The sequence below is a fragment of the Gekko japonicus genome, unplaced genomic scaffold (assembly GCF_001447785.1).
Source record: "Gekko japonicus isolate JY-2015 unplaced genomic scaffold, Gekko_japonicus_V1.1 scaffold1621, whole genome shotgun sequence".
Classification (NCBI taxonomy): domain Eukaryota; kingdom Metazoa; phylum Chordata; class Lepidosauria; order Squamata; family Gekkonidae; genus Gekko; species Gekko japonicus.
In genome coordinates, this window is record NW_015169826.1 from 306,272 (window position 1) to 331,160 (window position 24,889).

Below are 24,889 nucleotides of genomic sequence, written 5' to 3' on the forward strand. Positions count from 1 at the left end.
GGCGGCAGCCGGGATCATTGGGGGCGGGGGGTGTGGCCTTATGACACACTTCCGGTGATGTCAGGGGGCGTGGCCTTATGACACACTTCCGGTGATGTCAGGGGGCGTGGCCTTATGACACACTTCCGGTGATGTCAGGGAGTGTGGCCTTATGACACACTTCCGGTGATGTCAGGGGGTGCGGCCTTATGACACACTTCCGGTGATGTCAGGGGGTGTGGCCTTATGACACACTTCCGGTGATGTCAGGGGGTGTGGCCTTATGACACACTTCCGGTGATGTCAGGGGGTGTGGCCTTATGACACACTTCCGGTGATGTCAGGGGGTGTGGCATATGCTAATGAGTTATGCTAATGAGTTCCCCTAGCTCTTTTTCTACGAAACGACCCCTGGTGAAGCCTGAGTGGGGAAATGCTGGGTCTCTATCAATCAGTCCCCGATGGTTATGCTGGATCAAATCAAGATAGAATAGCTGGAAGAGGGTTAGACTCCAGGTGCTCGGTGTCCCGTAACCATGCGTTACTAAACAGGGTTCTAACGCTATTCTTATTGGTGGGCTAAGAAGGGTGTAGCTCTGCTTGGGATGTCACTGAGAGTCTCTCAGGATTGTCTGTGTTTGTGTGTGCGATGGATGCAGGGTATTTTTAACCTCTGTTTCTATTTATTTTGAATGCCCACGCCTCACCTGTTCATGGCAAAGCTTCCCAGCATACAGATTCAGAGAGAACTGGGTAATCGTGGTCATAGGCAAGAACCAGTTTCGTGGGCTAGGAAAGATGGTAGGAAAGCACGTGCCATGCAGGACGCAAATGCCCAACATGATCCCAGGCCTCAGGAGACAACTGCCCTTCACTATCCGAAGGAGTCTCAGAGTGGCTTACAGCCTCCTTTCCCTTCCCCTCCCCACAACGGACTCCCTGTGAGGTAGGTGGGGCCGAGGGAGCTCTCTCGAGAACTGCTCCTGAGAGAACAGCTCTGAGAGAACTTGTGACTGACCCGAGGTCACACCAGCAGCTGCATATGAAGGAGTGGGGAATCAAACCTGGTTCAGATCAGAGTCCACACTCCTGACCACTACCCCAAACTGGCTCTCTGGAAGGTGCACTCCATGGCTTTATATTCCATTGAAGTCCCTCCCCTCCCCGAACCCCGCCTTCCTCAGGCTCCACCCCCTGAATCTCCAGGTATTTCCCAACCTGGACCTGGCAACCCTAAATTGTAATGCCCTAAATATTTTTATTTTAGTCTGCATGTTTTTATCCCACTGTTCCTCCAGAGAGCTCAGGGCCACATACCGCGTTCTCTCCTCCAGTGAGTCTTGAGGAGAAAGGCGGAACTGAAATTAAGTAAGAAAGGTTTAGCTTTTGTAAGAACCCGGGAGGGTAGATTAGGCTGAAAGAGAGTGAGTGGATGAGTGGGCATACTGTGCTTCGGCCTGCATCTTCCTCAATCTGGTTGTTGTTTATCCTCCTAAATATTTGTTCATTTTTGTTCAGAAGATCATTTATTTATTTATTTATTTATTTAATTTCATTTATACCCCGCCCTCCCCGTACGCGGGCTCAGGGCGGCTTACAAAACACAAATATAATACAATACCACAAGTTTACCACAAATTTAAAACCAGTTAAGGTACACAGTGCAATAAAATAAAAGCTAAAACGATTCAACACAAGTGGACGTTCACAGGCTCCATCGCGATTTACGTGCTCCCTACCTATTGCACATCACATTGGGATCCACAAGGAGGATGCCACGGACCGTGATGTTCCATGGTCAATCAACACCAGCCCGGCGGTACTGCTCTGCGCTCATACGTTGGTAGTAGTGGCGGCGGCGGCTCCTACGCGGAAGCCTGGCGGAAGAGCTCCGTCTTGCAGGCCCTGCGGGACTGTAGAAGCATGACAGAGAAGCTGGGAGCTGTGACCTCTCTCCTCATCCATTCTGTGGAACAACCTAATCCCTTCACCCCTGAAGGATTTATACCAAACGTCTCTCTGCCCTAAACTCCATCCCCCGTGCTCTCTCCCCCTTTTCTAATTTTCCCTATAAAAATGTGGGCTGTTTCCTCTTTGTAGCATCTGAAGAAGTGAGCTCTGACTCAGGAAAGCTCAGGCTGGGGGAAATGCTCTTGAGTCTTTAAGGGGCCCCGGGACTTCTGTTTTCATTTTGCTAAAAGAGACTAACACAGCTAAGACCAATGTTCCCTCTAAGGTGAGTTAGTGTGGGCTAGCTCACAGTTTTTTAGTCTCCGGCTCACACATTTTTGCCCTAGCTCAGGAAGGAGGGCTCCAGAGTCCAGAGCACACTAATTTATGCAGTAGCCAAACTGCTCGCTCACAACTTTAATGCCAGTAGCTCACAAAGTAGAATTTCTGCTCACAAGACTCCACAGCTTAGAGGGCGCATTGGATATGACTCTGGTAATTATCGAGGTCATCCAGCAGGCTTTATGGCAAGAGCGGGGGATTCTGATCCTGGCTCTCCCAGATCCTAAATCCTATTCTTAACCGCTGTACCAGACTGGCACTCAGTCAGATTTAATTGTTGAGGCTGAATCAAGTCTCAAAACAGTTGCTGGAGCAACAGGATTGAAAGTCTCAGCATAGCCGTTCCCGGCACAACTAGTTAGTACAAACAGAAGATCATCCAACATTGACCGTAGGGGAGGGGCTGTGGCTCAGTTGTAGAACATCTGCTTGGCATGCAGAAGGTCCCAGGTTCAATCCCCAGCATTGCCAGTTAAAGGATCAGGTGGTAAGTGATGGGAAAGACCTCTGTTGGAAACCCTGGAGAGCTGTAGCTAGTCTGAAAAGACAATATTGACTTTGATGGACCAAGGATCTGATTCAATGTAAGGCAGCTTCATGAGTTCATGTTACCTGTCAAACCTCTCTCTAGTGGGAGGCAGTTTATAGGCAGTGTGGGATGGGGCTCTTTTTGTAGCAGGTACTCATTTGCATATTAAGTGACACACCCCTAATGTAGCCAATCCCCCAAGAGCTTACAGTAGCTCCTGTAAGCTCTGTAAGCTCTTGGAGGATTGGCTACATTAGGGGTGTGTGGCCTAATATGCAAAGGAGTTCCTGTTACAAAAAGAGCCCTACGGCCCCAGAGAACATGGAAGTCAGTGGTACACATGACTAGTTATTCCGAAAGATTGATTGATTGACTGATTTTATTTGATTGACATCCCGCCCTCCCCTGCAAGCAGGCTCAGGGTGGGTCACAAGATGCTGCAGCACTTTGCTCTTTTTGAATTGCAAAGACCAGCCCATAGATCCAGTGGAGTTAGCCGTGTTAGTCTGTTGTTGCAAAATAGTAAGATGCCCAGTAGCGCCTTGAAGACTAACAAACTTTATTGTAGCATCAGCTTTCGAGAAACACGTCAGGTGCATGGAGGGTCCCCACCTATATATCTCTGGCCAGGTTCTTCATACCCTCCGTGCACCTGACAAAGAGAGCAGTGTTTCTCGAAAGCTGATGCTACAATAAAGTTTGTTAGTCTTCAAGGCGCTACTGGGCATCTTACTATTTTAAAGACCAGCCCACTAACTCTCCTGTTACCTTTTGCGGCTCCTCTTTGGGATGCCCTGGAGGACGTCATCCTTACTGGTGCCTCTAGTACAGGCGTGTGGAGTGGAGAGTGTGTGTGGGAGAAGCAGCACTCCGAAGACTGCAGTCTCCCGGGGAAGGTGCTCAAATGCTGAGAATAGCTGGTGGTGTGCTCTCAGGGGCCGCTTGCACACACCATTGGAGAATTCACCCTCAAAGTGCTCTCGCAACCATTTGCAACTGGATTTTCCCGTCCCGCACAGGAAAAGTGCAGCTGCAATTAATGCACTGAGAGTGCGTTATCCAGTGATGTGGGAAAGCAGCCAGGGATGGGGCTGTGGCTCAGTGTTAGCGTGTCTCTTTTCCATGCATTAGGTCCCCGGTTCAATTCACATCATCTCCAGTTAAAAGGATTCGGTAGTCGGTGACACAAAACCCTGGAGAGCCACGGCCAGTCAGAGTAGACAATACTGTCCTAGATAACCCAATAGTGTGACTTGGTAAAAGTCAACTTCATGTGTCCTCTAGTGTTGTCCCTGCTTTTATCCAATCCAATCCAAATACCTTTATTGGCATAAAAAGAAAAAAGGTACAACATGGCCAATTTACAGAGAATTTCAGTTATAAAAACAATCGAGCATCACATAGGAAAGCTAGACTTTTGCTCCCTGGTTGTTATGGCAGCCAGAAGGTACCTTGCAACTGAACTTGTGATGTGGGAACATAGGTCAGATATGTGGCGGCTCCTTACTGGTGGAACGAGCTCCCGGAGGAGATCAGGGCCCTGCGGGATCTTATGCAGTTCCGCAGGGCCTGCGAGACGGAGCTCTTCCACCAGGCCTTCAATTAGGAGCCGCCCACATTACCATCAACGACCACTATTAATACCTATGGTGGAGGCTGGCTGTAGTGAGTTTGAGCCAATACGCTTAGGCGCCTGTAACCATCTGAGCCTCCATGACATGTTATGCCATCTTGGGTAATAATCACTGACTGCACTTTACTTGCATATTGTTGATTGGTTAAATGTTTTAATAGTGTTTTAAGTTTTAAATGTTTGATGTGTAGGAACCGGGCACACTGTGCCAGGCAATGTGAGCCGCCCTGAGCCCGCTTGTGGGGAGGGCGGGTTATAAATATAATAAATAAATAAAATAAAAGAGATACTTAGCCTCAGATAGATCGTGAAAGTTAGACACCATAGGTTTAATTATACAGTCCCGCACTTCCCCATAAAAATCACAATGAAGTAGAACATGGGCTACCATTTCTGGGTGCCTTCCTTTACATGGACAAAGTCTTTCTTGATAGGGAGTGTTGGCCAACCTCCCAGACAATACCGCTGAGGGTAAAACATTGAGTCTTGCTAACATAAAAGAGCGGCGTAACTGGGGTGCGGTAATCTGGGAATGGTAAGCGGCAGGCAGTCCATATTCTGGAAAGATACCAAATGCTAAAGGGGAGCAAGTTTTGTGTTCAAGAGAACAGATCGTCTGTTTCTCCATATCTAGGACCCTCTGTTTCAAAATTCTAAATGCCTGCGTTTCGCTTAACATGCAGAGGTTGTCCAAAGAGACACCTATAGAATGTATTTTCTTCTGGATCTGACAATACCAGTTGGAAACAAAAGAATTGGTCCCTGTTGTTAGGAAGTCCCGTTCCCTGACCCTCTTTGTATCCCCTTGCAGGTTATTCCTCCAAGAGGTGCTTTCTCAGGGTCCCTGCGAGTTGCTACTGGTTGTGCCCCATGAGGCAGAAGAAGCCGGGAGCTGGCTAAGCACCGTCAAGTGAACCTTGGCACCAAAGAAAGCCATCTGCACCCAGAGCCATCTGCTGTACCCCACTCCTTACGATGGCTGCATGTGACGTGGGGAGGAGGGGGCAGCGCACTCCCGTCGCACTGCCAGTCTCGGAGCTGACTTCCTGAAATCCATCTTCCCTCTCCTCCAGGATATAAGGGCCTCCCCTCTCCCCGGCTTTCCCTTGCTTTTCAAAAACTCGGCCTGTCCTGGGATAGTACGGAATAAAGGCTGCAGTACAAAATGGTGGAGGGTCTCCTCCTGGCACATTGAATTAAGCGATAAGAATAGCCACGCTGGGTCTTCCAATAGTGACCTCTTTGGGGCGAGGAGTTCGCAAGCAGGGCGTGGGGGGCGATAACCCAACCCGGCCGGTCCTCAGAGTGTGTCGGTCTGCGGTATCAACGTGCGTCTGGATGCAGAGGTTGCGTTTGTAGGTGTCACGGCCCGTCGTCCCTGGCAGACCTCTTCTTTGCATATTTTTTATAAAAGCTGTTTCTGCTGATGCATGAAAAGTTCCACGGCCCAAGCAAGAACTTCCTTCCTTTATTATGATCTGTTTGTTTGCCTTGAACCTGCTGCCCGCTCCTTTCAGGGCTGACACCCGACAAAGTGTTTCGAGAGAGGTTTTTGAGTGAGGCCGGTCTGAACAAGTTTGGGGGAAAGCGGGAGCACTACGAGTTGGCCAGGCGTCTTTGGGTTTATAGTGGTGGAGGGCACTTGAGCAGTCAACACAGGAATCAAGCCGTAAGTGAGGGGACTGTCCCACTCGGCTTTCTAGAAGTCTGCCCGTTACCACAGGTCAGAATGGCATTTGCAGGGGATGCTCGACGGCTGGCCGCTGAGAAAATGGGATCAAGGAGAGGTGTGGAGAAGTTACAAGTGGAGCAGGATAAAGGGAGATTATTATTATTATTCTAGGATTGGGAAGGAAGAAGCCATCTGATAAGGTGCTAGCTTGAGGTACGAGGGAGACAAGGGTCATGGGGAGCTGGGAATCGAGAGTCTACTGAGCTTGTGTCCAAGCAGTGGAACTCAGATCCACAGAACCCAAGACCCCCCCAGGCAAAGCTTTTGTGGAGAAAAGCTGCATGTGCTGAATTTTTATCTGTTGTGCAGCTGTTTGGGGTTTTTTTTAAGTATAAAAACTCCCAAAGGGTTAAAAATAAGTTGGCTACTCTCGTGAACCATATAAGCGAGAGAGTCTTCTACTCCCCCCCCCCCCCCGGTAAGGAAAAGCAGGATTCTAGTCCTCATGAGGAGGGAACTCGTGGAAACAGGTGGGGTGGTGTCTCGTGAAAGGTCAGAAACCAGCATGGAGGTTGGGCCAGGGCTTCTGTCGTGTGGTCAGGCAGTGGGCTTTGGGTGCAGTGCTGAGCTCCGTACGCCAGGCCTGTGACTTCTGTATCTTTTGGCTGCCTGCGCACCCCGCTACACGCCTCCTTCCTGGAAAAGAACTCAACCCGACCTTGAAGCTCTTTGCAAAGCTGAAATGCAAAACCAAATAAAGTGTGTGCCAGCCTTTTGTGGCTCATTGTTGTGTGGTATTTATACCGGGGAGGGGGGATGTCCACCGCTAAGTCTCTTTTATGAGGAGCATATAGGGCAGGGTAAATGTGACTATTAAGTTGCGGGGGTCGAGGGTTTTGCCACAACGGAAGGCTGTGGTGGTGGTTGGTGTGTTGTGGCAGGTGTAAGGCCCTGGGGAGAACCAGGTGGGTAACTAGCAGTGCCAACCTAAGCAGAATGACACCCCCCTCCAAGGACATTGGGCTCAGGGGTCTTAGGGTATTCCTCTGTCCCGGGTTACACTGTAAATGTCTTGTATAATGGTTTTGGCTGGGCCGAATGGATGAATGCTTGTTTGTTTATTATATTTATAATCCATCCTCCCCGCAAGCGGGCTCAGGGCGGCTCACACTGCCTGGCTCGATGCCAGATTCATATATAACACATTAAAGCTCAAAACATTATTAAAACATTTAATCAACATTTAAATAAATGTACTCTGTAGTTGTTGTTTACCATAGGGTTGCCAAATCTAATTTACTCACCGGTGGGGGGAGCGTCTTCTCGCTCCGGGAGCTGGCTGGGGATGTGCGCGCGTGCCGCCAGAACATCACTGGAAGTGACGCACAACGTAGCACGTTGGGGGCGTGGCCAAGACCGTCAGGGGGGAACCATATGGTTCCCCCCCCCGACGATCTGGGCCACGCCCCCAACGTGCCCTATGTCGTGCGGCCCCCCCCGCGGGGGACGCTCTCGGGGTTGGCAACCCTAGTTTACCAAGATGGCATAGCATATCATGTAGCTCCACAGCTACTGGCTCGCAGGTGGTTTGACTCTGCCTCACAACAGCCAGTCTCTATGCAGATATTAGTGGTGGTCGTTGGTGGTAATAAGGGCGGCTCCTAGTTGAATGCCTGGTGGAAGAGCTCCGTCTTGCAGGCCCTGCGGAACTGCATAAGATCCCGCAGGTCCCTGATCTCTTCTGGGAGTTCATTCCACCAGTAAGGAGCCACCACTGAGAAAGCCCTGGCTCTAGTGGCCGTGAGCCTGGCCTCCCTAGGGCCTGGAATGACCAGTCAATGTTGCATCCCTGACTGTAGTGCTCGCTGGGGTATATATGGGGAAAGGCGGTCCCTCAGATATGTCGGACCCTGGCCATATAGGGCTTTAAAGGTAAGTACCAGCACCTTGAAGCAAATTTGGTATACTATTGGCAGCCAGTGCAGGCTGGATGTGCTCCCATCTAGGGAGACACAGCAATAGGCTGGCCGCGGCGTTCTGCACTAGCTGCAACCTCCGGATTTGCACCAAGGGCAGCTCCGTGTAGAGAGTGTTACAGTAGTCTAGCCTTGAGGTGACCGTCACATGTCTTTTCACAGATTAATTTATTCAGCACATTTTCATTCCACCCTTCCTCCAAGGAGTTCAAGGGGCATTCTTGGCCGGCCGGCTACCATTTTCCCCTTCACACCATTTCCTAGCACAGCACTTCAACTTCGACACCAAGCTGGCCGTACCATACACAGAACCGCCCCCAGGGCAAAAGGGAGAGTGGCCAAGCCGGAGGGGGCTTTCCCTGATTCGAAGGCTCTCGGCCTTCTCCTGCGGCCTGTACAGCCAGTTTCTCCCGTTTTGGTTGCCAGAGAGAATGGGCCCAAGGTCCTGGCCCGCTTGTCCTCAGGGGCAGCAAAGTGGGCCTGTGGCCTTTGCAAGTGGGTTAAGTCTGGGAAAAGCCATTGGCTGGCCCTCCAAAGCAAACCTACAACATTTCCCTTAATTTTCATGCTGGTCTCTCTTCCTCCTTCATCCCTCCAGAGACAGAGGTACAGCCTCAGCCAGGCAAGAACAGCCGTAAAGTAACTGGTACTTAAGGTCCATTGATTTGACTTCCTCACAGAGCTGGATGTGTGCAGTTTATAAGGTCTTTAAAAAAAAATCTTTATACATTATTTCCCCCCCCCCAGTGCAACTTCTGCTGTCTTGTTCTTTATGGCACATGCCTTGCCTTTGTAGCACGGTTCAAATTTATAACCCGAAGCTGTGCAGAGTTGTGTGTCCCTTGGGCCCTCCAAATGGCTCGCTCACGCCCTACTTTGCGTAGGATTGGAGTGTAAAGGGGGGGAGGTTTCGGTGACGGAAGGTTTTGTAACGCCGTTCTGGGATGCGCAGAGAATGCCTTACAATTTTGATTCTCCTTGTGATGCCGTCATAATAGGATCCAAGTATTATCCCTGTCTATCTAGTACATTTAATCTTGCCTGTCCCCTGAAGAGCTTCGGCTAGTGTACAGTTAACCCTCTGGTTTATCACAACAGCCCTGCAAAGTAGGTTAAACTGAGTAGGAAGGGCAGAAGTTAACTAAGCATGCTTTACGGCAGAGTGAGGGGGGGATCTGTTTGGAGAGCCCTCTATTGGCCAGCCCTGTTGATGTGGGATGCCAACTGCTTCAGCCCTCCATTTAAAATCATTACTCCAACTGCTGGATTCTTTCAGTGGCCTGCAGCTAAGGAAAGCACAGGCCCCAAGGTTTGTTTTCTACCCACATGACTTTCTTGTTAGCCACCAAGACAGGGTTGCCAACCTCCAGGTGATGGCTGGAGATTTCCTGGAACTACCACTGCTGTTCAGATGACAAAGTTCCGTTCCCTTGGAGAAAACAGCTGCTTTGGAAGTTGGTGTCTGTGGCATTCTGTTCGGCTGAGGTCCGTCCCCTCCCAAATCCCCCCCTCCCCAGGCTTTATCCACAGAATTTCCAGGAAGTTCCCAACCCAAAGCTGGCAACCCTACAACAAGAACTTATTTATTTGCCCTCACCTGGATAGCCCAGGCAAGCCAGATCTCAGAAGCTAAGCAGGGTTGACTGTGGTTAGTGCTTGGATAGGATACTTCCAGGGAATACCAGGGCTGGGAGGACAGGGGCAGGCTTTATTCAGCCACCTCTCTGAATATCCTCCAGGACCCCAGTAGGGGTCAGTCACCAGAGGTCGCCTTGACTTCCAGGTGCAGACACACACACACGCACACAAATACCAGAGAGAGAGAGACACAACTTATGTATTTGGGTATCTGTGCCCAGCTTTTCTCCTTCATGGGGTCCCGGAGTACGTTAGAACATTGACCTCCTCTCCTCCCATTGAATTCTCACAGCAATTTCCCCGCTGCGGAGAGAACATGATTGGCCCAACATCAATGTTCCCTCTAAGCTGTGGAGTCTTGTGAGCAAAAATTCTACTTTGTGAGCTACTGGCATTAAAGTTGTGAGCAAGCAATTTGACTACTGTATAAATTAGTTTGCTCTTGAGCCATCCTTCCTGAGCTAAGACAAAAATGTGTGTGCCGGAGGCTACAAAACTGTGAGCTAGCTCACACTAACTCAGCTTAGAGGGAACACTGCCCAACATCACCTGGTGAGCTTCCATGGCACACTGGGGATTTGAACCCGAGCCTCATGGATCCTGGTCTGGCATCCTAAACATTGAAACACAAATTCCTTGGAAAAAACAGCGCACACGTTTTGAGAAAAAATAAAATAGATCCCGAATTGTACAGATGGAGGCGTTCATGCTGCAGCAGAGGCTGGCAAGCCCAATCAGCAGTGCCAAACAGCAACGCGGCAGACGATTTTGCTCAGCCTACAGGGCCGGCTCTCCCAAGGGACCGAGGCATGCCCCTGAGGCCCCATTCAACCCACTGGGGCCTGGCTTGCGCTCAGCGTGTCAGGAAAAATGCAGTCATTGTTTCCCCCCTGTCTTTTGTTGCTGCTGCTCCAGCACCTTCCGAATAATGTTGCTGCTGTTTGGTGCTCGGACTGAAAACATAGCCTGTTGGGAAGATACCCCCCCTCCCCAACTGTATGCCAAACCAAAACAGAACAAAGGTTGAGTCCAGTGGCACCTTTCAGACCAACAACATTTAATTCTGGGTATAAGGTTTCACGTTACACAAAAGCTTTTACACCCAGCATAAAACTTTGTCGGTCTTAAAGGTGCCACCGGACTCAGACTTTGTTCTGTTGCTTCGGACCAGCACAGCTACCACCACCTGAAGCCAAACCAAAATGTTCCTGAATCCTGATCTCTGCAGGGTCTCCTTGGGACACTAGGAAGCAGCAGAGAGTTTTGCCAATAACGTCTCGTCATGTAGGCGGGTTCAAATCTCCAGAAAAGGGTGGGGGAGAGAAATGCTGCAACCATTGCAGTTTTAGCATGTTATCCTCACAACAACAACCCTGTGACTCAAGCAGGGCTCTTTTTGTAGAAAAAGCCCAGCAGGAACTCATTAGCATAATAGGTCACACCCAACAGCAGGAACTCATTAGCATATTGGGCCACACCCCTGATGGCACAGCTCATTAGCACATTAGGCCGCACCCCTGACGGCACAGCTCATTAGCACATTAGGCCGCACCCCTGACGGCACAGCTCATTAGCACATTAGGCCGCACCCCTGACGGCACAGCTCATTAGCACATTAGGCCGCACCCCTGACGGCACAGCTCATTAGCACATTAGGCCGCACCCCTGACGGCACAGCTCATTAGCACATTAGGCCACACCCACATGTTACCAGAAGTGTGGTTATCCAGCCACACCCACCTTTTGCTCGTTATTCTGTTTACCTTGTTGTCAAAACCCAGGGCCTTTTTTTGTAGCAGGAACTCCTTTGCATGTTAGGCCACACACCCCTAATGTAGCCAATCCTAATGAGTTTCTGCTGTTGGGTGTGGCCTATTATGCTAATGAGTGCGTGAGTCTCTCAGATGGGTTGGTAGTGATCATTGCTGCATGAGAAAGTAGCACAGACAGAGTCCTCATCATATGGAGCAAAAATTCTTCTTTAGCCTTCGTCTGCGTAGGAGGGTTTGTAGCTCCAGCCTTTGTTAATGGTGCTGACACGAAAGCTTATACTCTGAATTAAACTCTGTTAGTCTTAAAGGTGCCACTGGACTCCAGCTTTGTCCCATGCAACTAGTGTCCTCGGGTCATTTCGTAGAAAAAGAGGTGCAGGAACTCATTAACATAACTTATTTGCATATGCCACACCCCCTGACATCACCGGAAGTGTGTCAGATGGCAACACCCACCGCTCAGGCTCCACTGGACTGTTTTGGATTGGGGGGGGGACGTGAAGATCTGCCCTCGCAGAAGAGGGAGAACTTGTACCTGAATAAAACTTGGTCTTAAAGGTGCCACTGGACTGTTTTGGACGGGGGGCGGGGCGGGGGAAGCTCTGCAACTTACCTGGCTGCTTCTTGCTCTGAATGAGGGCTGCTGGGAGCAGGGAGTGCAGCTTGTTGCATGTGCCCGCCCCCTGGGCTCTTTACTGCCGGAGCGCCGCTCCTGTGCGCTCCTGCAAGAAATGACCCCTGAAACACACCCTGGCCCATGTTAACATGCCAGAGACCTGTGGCACAGGCAGGGCTATTTTTGGGCAGGAACGCACAGGAACGAAGTTCCGGCTGGCTCCCAAGTTGGCCACGCCCAGCAGGAACTCATTAGCATAATACGCCACGCCCAACAGCAGAAACTCATTAGGATTGGCTACTTTAGGGGTGTGTGGCCTAACATGCAAAGGAGTTCCTGCTACAAAAAAAGCCCTGAGTTTTGACATCAAACAAGGTAAACAGAATAAGAAGCAAAAGGTGGGTGTGGCTGGATGACCACACTTCTGGTAACATGCTAATGAGCGATGTTGTCAGGGGTGTGGCCTAATATGCTAATGAGTTTCTGCTGTTGGGTGTGGTCTATTATGCTAATGAGTTCCTGCTGGGCTTTTTCTACAAAAAAAGCCCTGGGCACAGGTAAGATGTTACACTGGCATGCTAATGCTGCACATTTATGAGGTGGTGAATGGGCTCTCAGGTTTGCCACAAAGCATACTGCTCTGGTTAATTGCTTCTCATGGGACACGGTTGCTTAAATAGGAACGAAGGCATAGATGTTTCCACGTAGAGCTTGGACAGATGGATCATCTCCTGGTCTCTTCTCAACCAGGGTCTTGTTCTTCCAGCTTTATCTGGAGGGCTTCACTTCCTTGTACATGTGCCTCAGGATGGAGCAGAGGAGCACGTAGTGGTGAAATAAATTTTGGTGAGTGGGGGAGGTGATGTCTGTAAAGCCGGACCAGTAAGGTCACCAGTAGGGATGGGCACGAACTGGCTCACAAACGTGACGAATTTTGGATGGTTTGTGGTTCATGAACTGAAGTTTGTGGCAGGTCAACTGGCAAAACTTTCCAAGACTGTCTCCAGTCAAAATGTTTACCAAACTTCAAAGCACTTGGGGGGGGCAGAGGAATTCTCCAGCGTTGGAAACACTCTTGTCAGTTTCAAACTAGTCATGTCAGTTTCAAGAGAGCCCCCCTCCCTTTGCTGGTGTTCCTTTGTGTTCACTTCCCATTTTCTTTCGCAGAGCTTGCAACCCCCCCTTCCCCTTGCTTGGATTTCTTGTTACTCTGTGCTTTGAGAGTTAGGCTTTCTTTTTCGATTCTAATATTTACATGTCCCCTCATACTCCCTTGTCTGAGGTTGCTAACAGCACTAGGCAAAGCTATAAATGAAGCACATATTTACACACACACATGTTCCCATTGACATGAATAAGGCTGTAAGTGCTTGACTTGACTGCGTTGTGCTCTAGATACATTAGCAAGTCAGGGGACCAAGTCAGCCTGCTGCATAAGATTTGGGAAGAGCTGCTGTTTCACTTCCTGTTTCAGGTATTGAAGCCAGAGTGTGGTCTAGAGTTGCCAACCTCCAGCTGGGCACTGGAGGTCTCCTGGAATCAGGGGTCATTTTCTGTGGGAGCGCACAGGAGCGGAGCTCCGGCAGTAAAGAGCCCAGGGGGCGGGCATATGCAACAAGCCCCACCCCCTGCTCTCAGCAGCCCTCAGTCAAAGCAAGAAGCAGCCAGGTAAGTTGCAGAGCCTCCCCCCCCCCACCCGCACTGAGGTGCAGAGCCTGGGGAAGGCCTCCAGAACCCCGCCACCCATCTTTCCCGGCACCTGTGGGGTGGTGGCAGTGGCAGGGGCTTGATTGGGGGGTGGGCCATGGGGGATCTGCAAGGGCAGATCTGTGCGTCTCCCCCCATAGCTAGCAATCCAAAACAGTCCAGTGGAGCCTGAGCAGTGGGTGTTGCCTTCTGACACACTTCCGGTGATGTCAGGGGTTGTTGCATATGCAAATAAGTTATGCTAATGAGCTCCTGCACCTCTTTTTCTACGAAATGACCCCTGCCTGGAATTATGACTGATCTCCAGACTACAGAGATGTGTTTCCCCTGGATAAAATGGCTGCTTTGGAGGGTGGACTGTATGGCATTATACCCTGCTGGCGTCCCTCCTCTCCCTGTACCCTGCTCTCCCCAGGCGCCTTCACTGCCACACTGTCATTCTTGTCAGTCTTTTGTCCCTATGGCTTTGGGTCCGTCCCCCCCCCCTTTTTCACATGTGTTTTGGTCCCTCTGGGACTACCAGAGAGAGCAAAACACATGGGGGGTGGGGGAACCCTGAAGCAATAGGGACAAAAGAGTGACAAACCCGACAGTGCAGAAGTGGCCAAAAAAAATCTCCAGGAATTTCCCAGTCCAGGCAACCCCAGTGTGGCCAGAGGATCAAGCCTTTTTGGCATGAGCTGAAGGGCTCAAAGCAAAGCATTCGTGGCCCTTGGTCTTAGCCCATGGCCTAGAGCAGTGATGGCAAACCTTTTAGAGACTGAGTGCCCAAACTGCGACCCAAAACCCACTCATTTATCGCAAAGTGCCAACACGGCAATTTAACCTGAATGCTGAGGTTCTACTTTAGAAAAAACAACTCATACGTTAACTTAAGATGATCCAAACAAACTAAGGAAAGCAATCCCAAATGCTTTCATTTACTTGAAATTATTTGGCAGAGAATTCGACCCTTTAATGATGGTCTGGGCCTGGCTGGGGCGATGGCACGCGTGCCCACAGAGAGGGCTCTGAGTGCCACCTCTGGCACCCGTGCCATAGGTTCGCCACCACTGGCCTAGAGTGAGCTGGCCCAGTGGATACATTGTACTCCTTGAGGGTGTTTTATTTTTGTTTTGTTGTTCAATTATTTATTTATTCTGGGTTTTATACCTTTATTTATTTATTCTTCCTCCTGCTCAATTAAAGTCCCCAGTGAGGAACACAAAGTAGCTTGCAGTGCTGTTCTCCCCCCCCCTCCATTTTATCCTTACAAAAAACAGCTCTGTGTGGTAGGTCAGGCTGAGTGCAAAAATGACTGGGCCATTGAGCTTTCGCAGGAGGAGGAAGAAGAAGAGATTGGATTTATACCCCGCCCTTCACTCGGAGTCTCAGAGCAGCTTACAATCGCCTTCACTTCCTCTCCCCACAACAGACACCCTGTGAGGTAGGTGGGGCTGAGAGAGCTCTGAGAGAAACTGCCCTTGAAAGAACAGTGACTGGCTCAAGGTCACCCAGGTGGCTGCATGTGGAGAAGCAGAGAATCAAACTCGGTTCTCCAGATTAGAGTCTGCTGCTCTTAACCACTACACCAAGCAGGGATTTTAACCTGAGCCTCCCAGATACTAAAACGGTAAAGGTTCCCTTGCTCGAAAGCCAGTCGAGTCTGACTCTAGGGTTGCAGTGCTCATCTCCGTTTCAAAGCCGAAGAGCCAGCGCTGTCCAAAGACGTTTCCATGGTCATGTGGCCGGCATGACTAAACACCAAGGCGCACGGAACGCTGTTACCTTCCCACCGAAGTGGTACCTATTTATCTACTTGCAATTTCTTGCTTTCGAACTGCTAGGTTGGCATACATAGATACTAAAAGGTAAAGGTTACCTTGCTCGAAAGCCAGTCGAGTCTGACTCTAGGGTTGCAGTGCTCATCTCCGTTTCAAAGCCGAAGAGCCAGCGCTGTCCGAAGACGTTTCCGTGGTCATGTGGCCGGCATGACTAAACACCAAGGCGCACGGAACGCTGTTACCTTCCCACCGAAGTGGTACCTATTTATCTACTTGCAATGTCTTGCTTTCGAACTGCTAGGTTGGCAGGAGCTGGAACTAGAGACGGGAGCTCACTCCGTCATGCGGCACACTCGGGTCTTGAACTGCTGAACTACTGACCTTCCACAGCCTGCAGTTCAGCGTCTTAACCACTTGAGCCACCGCAGCTCCTTTATACTAGTCCAACACTAAACCGCACTGAGTCTCCATTTAAATTGTGTTTTGGGTAAGCCATTTGAGTCCACACTGGAAAGTGGGAAACCAAATTACCTAAATACATTTTAAAAAATGGGCTGGATCCCACCAGATTTCTGTGGATGACAAAGGGAGGAAGAGTCCAGTGTAGGCACCAAAAAAGGCTATGCTGGGGATCTTGGGACCTGCATGTACAAAACCCATGTGGGATGGGGGCTGTAGTGAGGAGAACTGAGACTCAGCAAAAACAATAGCTCCGTAATAATACTCGGGCCTAGAAGAGAAAGTGTAACACGGGTAGCTTCTCAGCCTATGCGCATGTGAGATGCACAAAAGAAAATGGTGACGGGACAGCCATAAGCCTGTGGAAACCGTCATATCTATCCCTGCAATTACCTTGATGCTTGCTTTATGCCACATGAAATCATGTGTCCCCCCCGGTGAGTCTCCATCCCCGTGCAGATGCTCTTGCCCAGGCAGCCTGTGACAGGCGCTTGTGTTCTCTGCAGCTGTTGGCGTCTTTCAATGGCACCGTCCCATCTGCCACTCAGCACTCCCTCAGCTGGTGCCAAAGCCGCTTGGACAGAGGTGTGCGTGACTCCTTTTGGGACTGGGTGATCGGGCCCTGACTTTATTATGTGCCATGCTGTCCCCTCCGGCTGTGGTTCTGCACCCCTACAGCCTACCCGTCTACCCACCGGCACCCCAATGTTACTCCGGGCTGGTTCAGGTATGTCGATTTCGGGGGGGGTGTGAGTGCGGGCACCGGGGTGTGATCTCCATGTCATTGACAAGGCCCAGCTGCGGCTAGCTGGTGGTCTTGAGGGGACAGCTGATAACGCCACCCCCGCAGATAATTCCCTTCATTCCGGAGTTATTTTTACAGAATCACGCTCCGAGGGAGAACGTCTCTTCCTTGTAAGGGGAGAGGTATTTACGGCTTCTGTGGGAACGGAGAGAGAGCAATCCGTTTTTTTGACCTGATTCTGTGAATTCTCCTCGGTGTTGCGCCAGATGGACTCTGTCACAGGACAGTCACGGGTGATGTCTCTGTAGATTTAATAAAGCACCCTTCGCAAGGTTAAAACGGGGAGGCCGCAGAGACATTCCCAACTACTGTTTAATGCCCCAAAGGGAAAAGGGGTTGAAGGGAGTATGAATTACTCAGACTCCGTCGATCGTCTCCATCTTGGGGCTTCGCTGCGCTCTCGGGCCAGGTTTCTCAGTTAGGCTTGTCAGGTCCCCTCTAGCAACGGCTGCCTCTCATATTTTACGTGGTTGCTCCCAATCTCTTTAACGTAAGGCACCTCAAAAGAGGCTCCGTAAGTTTTAACAGCGACTCCTGGCATCATATGCAGCTTCCAGGACCCTGTTTATAGGTGAACATGAATACTCGAATGCGTCTCGGAAGCTAAAAATGTCGCACTAACGGAATAATCCTAAACAGGGTTATGCCTTTCTAAGCCCATGGACTTCAATGGATTTAGAAGGCTGTAACTCTGCTTAGGACTGCATTATAAACGACTCAAATGGAAGAGTGAGATCTCATTGGAAATAAGTTTAACTGGGCTAGCAAACTGGTATTTACAGGATTAACCAAAGACATTTTGATATCCCAGCTATCAAAATTTTGGTGTCTCAGATGTACTGTCCCCTGCAGTGATGCTGTCATTCTTAAATTCTGTCAGATTTTTATATCCCTGTTCCTCTAAACAGCTCAGGGCAATGTATGCGGTGCGCTCTGTCATTTTACCCTCACAACAACAACGCTATAAGGCAGAACAAAGTTTGAGTCCAGTGGCACCTTTAAGGCCAACAAAGTATAATTCTGGGTATAAGCTTTTATGTGCACGCACACGTCTTCATGTGAAAGCTTACACCTTATACTTTGTTGGTCTTAAAAGTGCCACTGGAGTCAAACTTTGTTCTATTGCTTCAGACCAACATGGCTACCCATCTGAATCTGTAAGGTAGGTTAGGCTGAGAGTATGTCACTGGTTAATGAAGGTCACCCACCGAACTTCAGGATTTGAATCTGGATCTCCCACCTCCTGGTCCAACACTCTAATATCTACTATTACTGGCTTTGTGGTAACAAATTATACGTTTGGGCAGTTGCTTCCACTCTGAAGACAGACAGTACTTCCTGTCAGATTCCCTGCACTGTTTTTTCTCTTACTGTGTTCTGATTACTGGTGAATGTCACATTAATGATTTACAAGTGTGCCCAAAGTGCTCTCTACCAAGGAGGATCGATTCATTCTCTTCGTACAGATTTAGTGGTTTTCACTTCTAGCAAATCTCCTAGTTCAGAAGGGGACAAATCATGGTTTTTCCATATCTAGTCCACAGACTTTTCCCGCCCACCCTTCACAACAACAACAACAATAAGGCATTGTCTGTAGAATAGCCAGGAGATACTAAGATTGTCTGGCAGCCAAAGGTTCTAGCTCTTTTAGTGTTATGCACCACTAGGTGGCGAGCTAGATTTGTTCCACTCATTCCATCCCATCGCCTTTTTATCCCAAACTACTTCCAAGGAACTGGCAAAAAAACCCCCTGTGTTTTATCCTCACAACAAACCTGCGAGGTAGGTGAGGCAGAGAGCATGAGACTGATCCAAGCTCACCCGGCGGTCTTCATGGCAGCGTGAGGATTTGTTCCTGGGCCTCGCAGATCCTAGTCCAACATTCAAATCACTCTTGAATTATGCTGAGGCACTACGGTTGCCATTCCCCTGGTGGGGTCAGGGGATCCCCTGATTTTGGAGAGGAGGCCAATCCGCCACAGCCCAGCTGGCTGGTGGGGAAGCCCCACCCCCAAGAAGCCCTTTCCCAGCACTGCTGGTGCTGGTGCGATGATGTCACCCAGGAGTGACGTCATCGTATGTCCGATGTTGGGAGTGACGATCTAGGTTTTGGGCAAAATTGTATGGTTGAGGTCCAAAAAACCATAGAGTTTAGCCAAAAACCTAGAGCGTGGCCCCCAATGTTGGAAACGCGATGATGTCACAAGTGAAGAACTCAAGGAAGGAGTTCTGGCACCCCTATGAAGCACCGTGATTAATTCATTGATTTTGAACATTTGCCTGCCACCTTTCCAGATCTGCTAATAACCAGGGCTTTTTTTGTAGAAAAAGCCCAGCAGGAACTCATTAGCATAATAGGCCACACCCAACAGAAGAAAATCATTAGCATATTAGGTCACACCCCTGACAGCACAGCTCAATAGCATATTAGGCCACACCCCCATGTTACCAGAAGTGTGGTCATCCAGCCACATCCACCTTTTGCTTCTTATTCTGTTTACCTTGTTTATTGTCAAAACCCAGGGCTTTTTTGTAGCAGGAACTTCTTTGCATGTTAGGCCACACACCCCTAATGTAGCCAATCCTAATGAGTTCCTGCTGTTGGGTGTGGCCTATTATGCTAATGAGTTCCTGCTGGGCGTGGCCAACTCGGGAGCCAGCCGGAACACCGTTCCTGTGCGTTCCTGCCCAAAAATAACCCTGCTACGGTAATAACGATAAAACAAAACCCAAGCAAATCAAAACAAATCATACCGATAAAGATATACCAATAAAACAATCCAAGTCAAGAAAAAAAACAAACCATGCCAAAGCAAGCTGGGTCATAAAAGCACATAAAATGGAGCAGTAAAATGATATTAATAAAACAGTCCTCAGGCTAGGAACAGACCATTAAAAAATCTCAAGAGATGCCCTGAGTTAAAAGCCTGGGTAAAGAAATGGTTTGGCCTGGTGCCTAAAGGAAAGGAGGATCACGCCATATGCCATCCTGGACGGGGGGTAGGGTACCAGGCCTCACCACAGGTAGTGCCCTCAACCTGGATGCCAGCTCCCCACCCGCTCTTTGGCCAATTGACTTTTCTTTAGAATTTGTACTCTTCTGAAAATATGGATTATATGCTTAAAATTTATTTTTAAAAGAAGTCTGAAACATAAGCAGGGTTCATCTGGTGCCACCCTACTACACTCCTTTACAGTTGGTTAAGACCATTGCCCACTGGTCCTGAGGAGTGTGAAAAGCAGCAGAGTAGGGTGGCCAACTCCGGGTTGTGAAATTCCTGGAGATTTATGGAGGTGGACCCTGGGAAGGATGGGGTTTGGGGAGAGGAGAGGCCTTAGTGGGGTATAATGCCATAGAGTCCACCTTACGGAGCAGCTATTTTCCTCCAGGGGAACTGATCTCTGTTGTCCGGAGGTTACCTGTAATTCCAGGAGATTCCCAGGCCCCACCTGGAGGTTGGCGATCCTACAGCAGAGTGGGAGAGAGGGCCAGGCCACGTCTGGGTGTCTGCTTGCTTCCTGCCAACCTAGTAGTTCGAAAGCAAGAAATTGCAAGTAGATAAATAGGTACCACTTCGGTGGGAAGGTAACAGCGTTCCGTGCGCCGGCCACATGACCACGGAAACGTCTTCGGACAGTGCTGGCTCTTCGGCTTTGAAACAGAGATGAGCACCGCAACCCTAGAGTCAGACTTGACTGGCTTTCGAGCAAGGGAACCTTTACCTTTACCTTTAATCCTGCCCCAGAGGACAGCCAGAGCCGGGCTGCCCTCACTCGGCCTGAGACCTCACTCACATTACCTTTATTGCAGTCATGGATCACAAGGTTCCTCGTAAAATATTTGCAGGAGGTCTCTCCGTCAGGGATTGACAAGATGCAGACCTGCTTCAAGTAAAATAATAGCATTTGCATCGCTTTCAGGAATTCCAAGTACCACTTAATGCACTCACTATGGTGCCATAATCCTTAAAACAACCCTGGAAGGTCGGCCAGTATGGTCTCTCCATTTTGGATTGGGCAGAAGGTTGCTCTGGGTTGGGAAACTTCCGGATGAGGGTGTCGCCTTGGGAAGGCAGGCTTTAGGAAGGAGAGGATGCTCAGTGGGATAGAGTTTACGCTCCAAAGCTGCCAATTTTCTCCAGGGGAACTGATCTCTGCAGGCTGAAGACAGTTGTAATTCCAGGAGATCTCCTGGCAGTCGGCAACCTGATTCCCAATCCAGAGTCAGCATCCCCGATTGCGTCCTCCATCCCACATGACACATGCAGGCCCCGTGACACAGCTAGGGTTGCCATCCAGGTTAGGAAATTCCTGGAGATTTGTGGACGGAGCCCGGAAATGGCAGCATTTGGCAACGACCGCAGTGGAGTATGATGCATTAGTGTCAGTGGGGTATAAGGCTACCCTCCACAGCAGCCATTTTCTCCAGGGGAACTGATCAGTCCTAATCTCCAGATTAGGTTGGCAACCCTATCACAGACTTTAAGGGGGTAGGGAAACAGGACCTCCCTTTTTCACCACCAGAAAAGCTGGTTGGATCCAGCCTATATTGTAGGGTTGCCAGCCTCCAGGTGGGGCCTGGGGATCTCCTGCTTTTACAACTGATCCCCAGCTGAAAGAGATCAGCTCCCCTGGAGAAAACGGCTGCTTTGGAGGGTGGACTAGATGGCATTGTACTGTGCTGAGGCCCCTCCCCTCCCCAAACCCCGCCCTCTCCAAACCCCGTCCTCTCCTGGCTCCACCCCCAAAGTCTCCAGGTATTTTCCAACCCAGACTTGGCAACCCTACTATATTGTGTTAGCACAGGAAGCAGGTCACAAGGATAATCTTTCCAGGGCTATCAGCCGGCTGAAAAGGATTGCTTTTTCACTGATAAACTCTCTTGCCTTGATCTGACGACGAATCGGTTTTAATGACAGACATATAATACATTTCCAGCGAGATAAAAACGTAATAGCTGGATGTAGGTGATGGCTTTGTGCCGGATGAGAACTGATAAGGCCGCCCATGTCTCCTCCCTTCCCTGTGGCTGGACGCCCTCTCTCTAGACTTCCCAAAGCAGATGACAAGGGAACCTCTTTGGGACCCTGAACAATGGATAAGGGAGTGCCCCTTCAAAATCCCCTCTGAACTAGGGTTGCCAACATCTAGGTGGGACCTGGAGATCTTCTGGAGTTACTTACAACTGATCTCCAGACTGAAGAGATCGGTTCCCCTGGAGCAAATGGCTGCTTTTGGAGGGTGGAGTCTTCCAGAACACACCCTGCTGAGTTCCCTCCCCTCAAACCCCAGCTTCGAGAGCCAGTTTGGTGTGGTGGTGAAGTGTGCGGACTCTAATCTGGGAGAACCGGGTTTGATTCCCCACTCCTCCACTTGCACCTGCTGGATGACCTTGGGCAAGCCGTAGTTCTGGCACAGCTGTTCTTGAAAAAAGAGCAGTTTCTGTCAGAGCTCTCTCAGCCCCACCTACCTCACAGGGTGTCTGTCGTGGGGAGGGGAAGGGAAAGGAGTTTGTAAGCGGCTCTGAGACACTGAGTGAAGGGTGGGGAATAAATCCAATCTCCTCCTCCTGCGGGTGACAGTTTAATCCTTTTTGTATTCAGTGTGTGCCTAACTGCTGACCCCTTATACTGCTTCTGGAGCTCTGCCCTTCCTCCTGAACAAGGGCCCAGTCAGTGCTCTGGCTGTCTTGCTTGTTCATATTTGTGCTTAAAATTGTGTGTAGGGGGCGGGTCCCTTGTCCAGTGCCCCAGATGCTAGGGCTGGAAGTGTCGTAATGGCATGGGTTTGGCCAGTTTAGGCAATTCCTGGATATTTGTGGGAGTAACCTAGGGAGGGCAGAGTTTGGGGAGGGAGAGGGGCTTTGCTGAACTTCACTAGGAAAGGAATCAAAACACTAGGGAGCAGCTACCGAGAATGCTTCCATAGGTACCCTCATTGTTTGACCTTGGTACACAGAGCACACCCGCATCCCAGGTGCTCCTATTTGGCTGGCTATAGAGATGATGGCTCAAGTGGTTAAGACGCTGAACTGCAGGCTGTGGAAGGTCGGTAGTTCAGCAGTTCAAGACCCGAGTGCGCCGCATGACGGAGTGAGCTCCCGTCTCTAGTTCCAGCTCCTGCCAACCTAGCAGTTTGAAAGCAAGAAATTGCAAGTAGATAAATAGGTACCACTTCGGTGGGAAGGTAACAGCATTCCATGCGCCTTGGTGTTTAGTCATGCCGGCCACATGACCACGGAAATGTCTTCGGACAGCGCTGGCTCTTCGGCTTTGAAACGGAGATTAGCACCGCAACCCTAGAGTCGGATTCGACTGGCTTTCGAGCGAGGGAACCTTTACCTTTTTTAAAGAGATGATGGAGAGGGAAAGTGGCATGGTATGTTGGTATATTGTCAAATCTCAGAAGCTAAGTGTGGTTGGTACTTGGAAGGGAGGCTGCCAAGGAAGATTCTGCAGAGGAAGGCAAGAGCAAAGCACCTCTGCTTCTCACTTGCATTGAAAATCCCCTCGCTGGGGTCGCCATAAATCGGTTAAGACTTGACAGTACTTAGGTACATACATATAGAGATTATGATGGGACATCATGCGAGGGTCTCCAAATTAAAAAGTATCCCTGAAACACATATGGTTTAAAAAAATCAAAACCCAGCACTTGCAATTGTGCCGGGAGCCAGCAAAGTCTAAGGAACACGTTTCAAATAATGTACCCCTGGCAGGAAGCATATATAACGCTGTTGGATGCCTCGCACTACTCTTCCAAGTAGAAAGCCATCCAATATACACAAACACACACACATACACACAATGCTTCTTTTTACTGATCTGACGCGTTCAGATTGCAATGGTCATACTCATACATGCACAGGTTTGGAAGGAAGAAAATGTGACACTGGCGAATTCCCAAACTGGTGTTTTCACAAGACCAAGTCCATGCAGGCAAATCCACTGCAATGGCCAAGTATTAAACATTTGGAGTTCTGTTTTGAGTGCTAGTTTCTAAAGTTTGGGGTAGTTCCTGTCAGATGTGGGAGATCCTTCCCCACAATCCAGTTCAGCTTTAGTACTCTATTAAACTTGGGAAAGGCAATCAAAATTCTGCTGCTCAGAGAAGTGGAAATGGCAAAACGGTTTTATTCCGACTCCCAATAAACTAGAAGGCACACAAGAAAATCTGAAACACTTTCATTTTTTATTCTTTGGATGAGAGGATAGGCTGAAGTGTTACAGATTTTGCTGCCGTTTTCAATTTGTTGGGTTCACTTTGTAAGTGGAAAGGGTCTGGGGAGGGGAAGGGGAAAAAGAGAGCATGGGTCGGATCCAGGCACCTTTTTCTGCGGGTGAAAAAGAGAGGTTAGGGAGCCTCCTTTGACCACCAAAAAGCCTTTGCTGGGGGATCGTGGGACCTGCCTGCACAACAGCCATGCAGACCGGGGGGCCTAGCAAAGAGTGGAAATTGGGCAACACGAAGTGAAAAAGCCGGCTGGATCTAACCTCCTTAAGTGGAACTGATCTGGCTTTTTGCCCAAAGCACCTCATCAGTTCCTGGGTCTGAGAGAGACCCCACCCTGGGGCCAAATCTATTTCTGTCTGCCCACCCCTTCTCCGGGCCCCTCTTGAGCGGTGAGTGACAAGATAGTGCCGCAGTGAAGTGGCGCTATTTATAAAAACAGAAAGTGGAGCCAACCTTGATAAGAAATGGCCTCCAAGGACTCCTTTGCAAACCACCCAGAGATATGGGTGTTTCTCCTGCCTGTGAGGCAGCGGAGCAGCCAGTAAGCGCTGGAGACAGGTTGTGGGACTGGAACATTTCAACTGTCCGTTGACCCCCCCCCCCTCTGTTTCTCAAACAAGCAAATGGTTTTATAGGAACAGGTGGTACTCCAAAGCACCCGACTCTCCGTCCTGCAGGAATCTCTGTTCCCTAAATCAGAAGACCCTTTTGGTGGCCCCGCTCTTCAGCTACGTCAAGACGAAGCCTGATAATCCTGAAATTAAGAGTAATTTTGCACGGAGCTTTTCGTCTGCTTCAAGCTCTATATTTAGTTG

The 24,889-nt window shown here is 49.7% G+C and overlaps 2 protein-coding genes across 4 annotated transcripts in view; both read left to right on the forward strand.

The window, feature by feature from the left end:
• JOSD2 (Josephin domain containing 2) overlaps positions 1 to 6,896 on the forward strand; it is a 15,810-nt gene extending 8,914 nt beyond the window's left edge. For both annotated transcript variants that reach the window (XM_015417250.1, XM_015417251.1), the window contains exon 5: positions 5,245 to 6,896. In XM_015417250.1, coding sequence (XP_015272736.1) covers positions 5,245 to 5,347 — 103 coding nt within the window. In that variant the 3' untranslated portion in view covers positions 5,348 to 6,896. The remainder of the gene's footprint in view (positions 1 to 5,244) is intronic.
• A 9,713-nt stretch (positions 6,897 to 16,609) lies between these two features.
• The window catches only part of LOC107115524 (RNA binding protein fox-1 homolog 1-like), a 42,605-nt gene continuing 34,325 nt past the window's right edge, over positions 16,610 to 24,889 (forward strand). For both annotated transcript variants that reach the window (XM_015417246.1, XM_015417247.1), the window contains exon 1: positions 16,610 to 16,763. In XM_015417246.1, the coding sequence (XP_015272732.1) occupies positions 16,677 to 16,763 (87 nt within the window). In that variant the 5' untranslated portion in view covers positions 16,610 to 16,676. The remainder of the gene's footprint in view (positions 16,764 to 24,889) is intronic.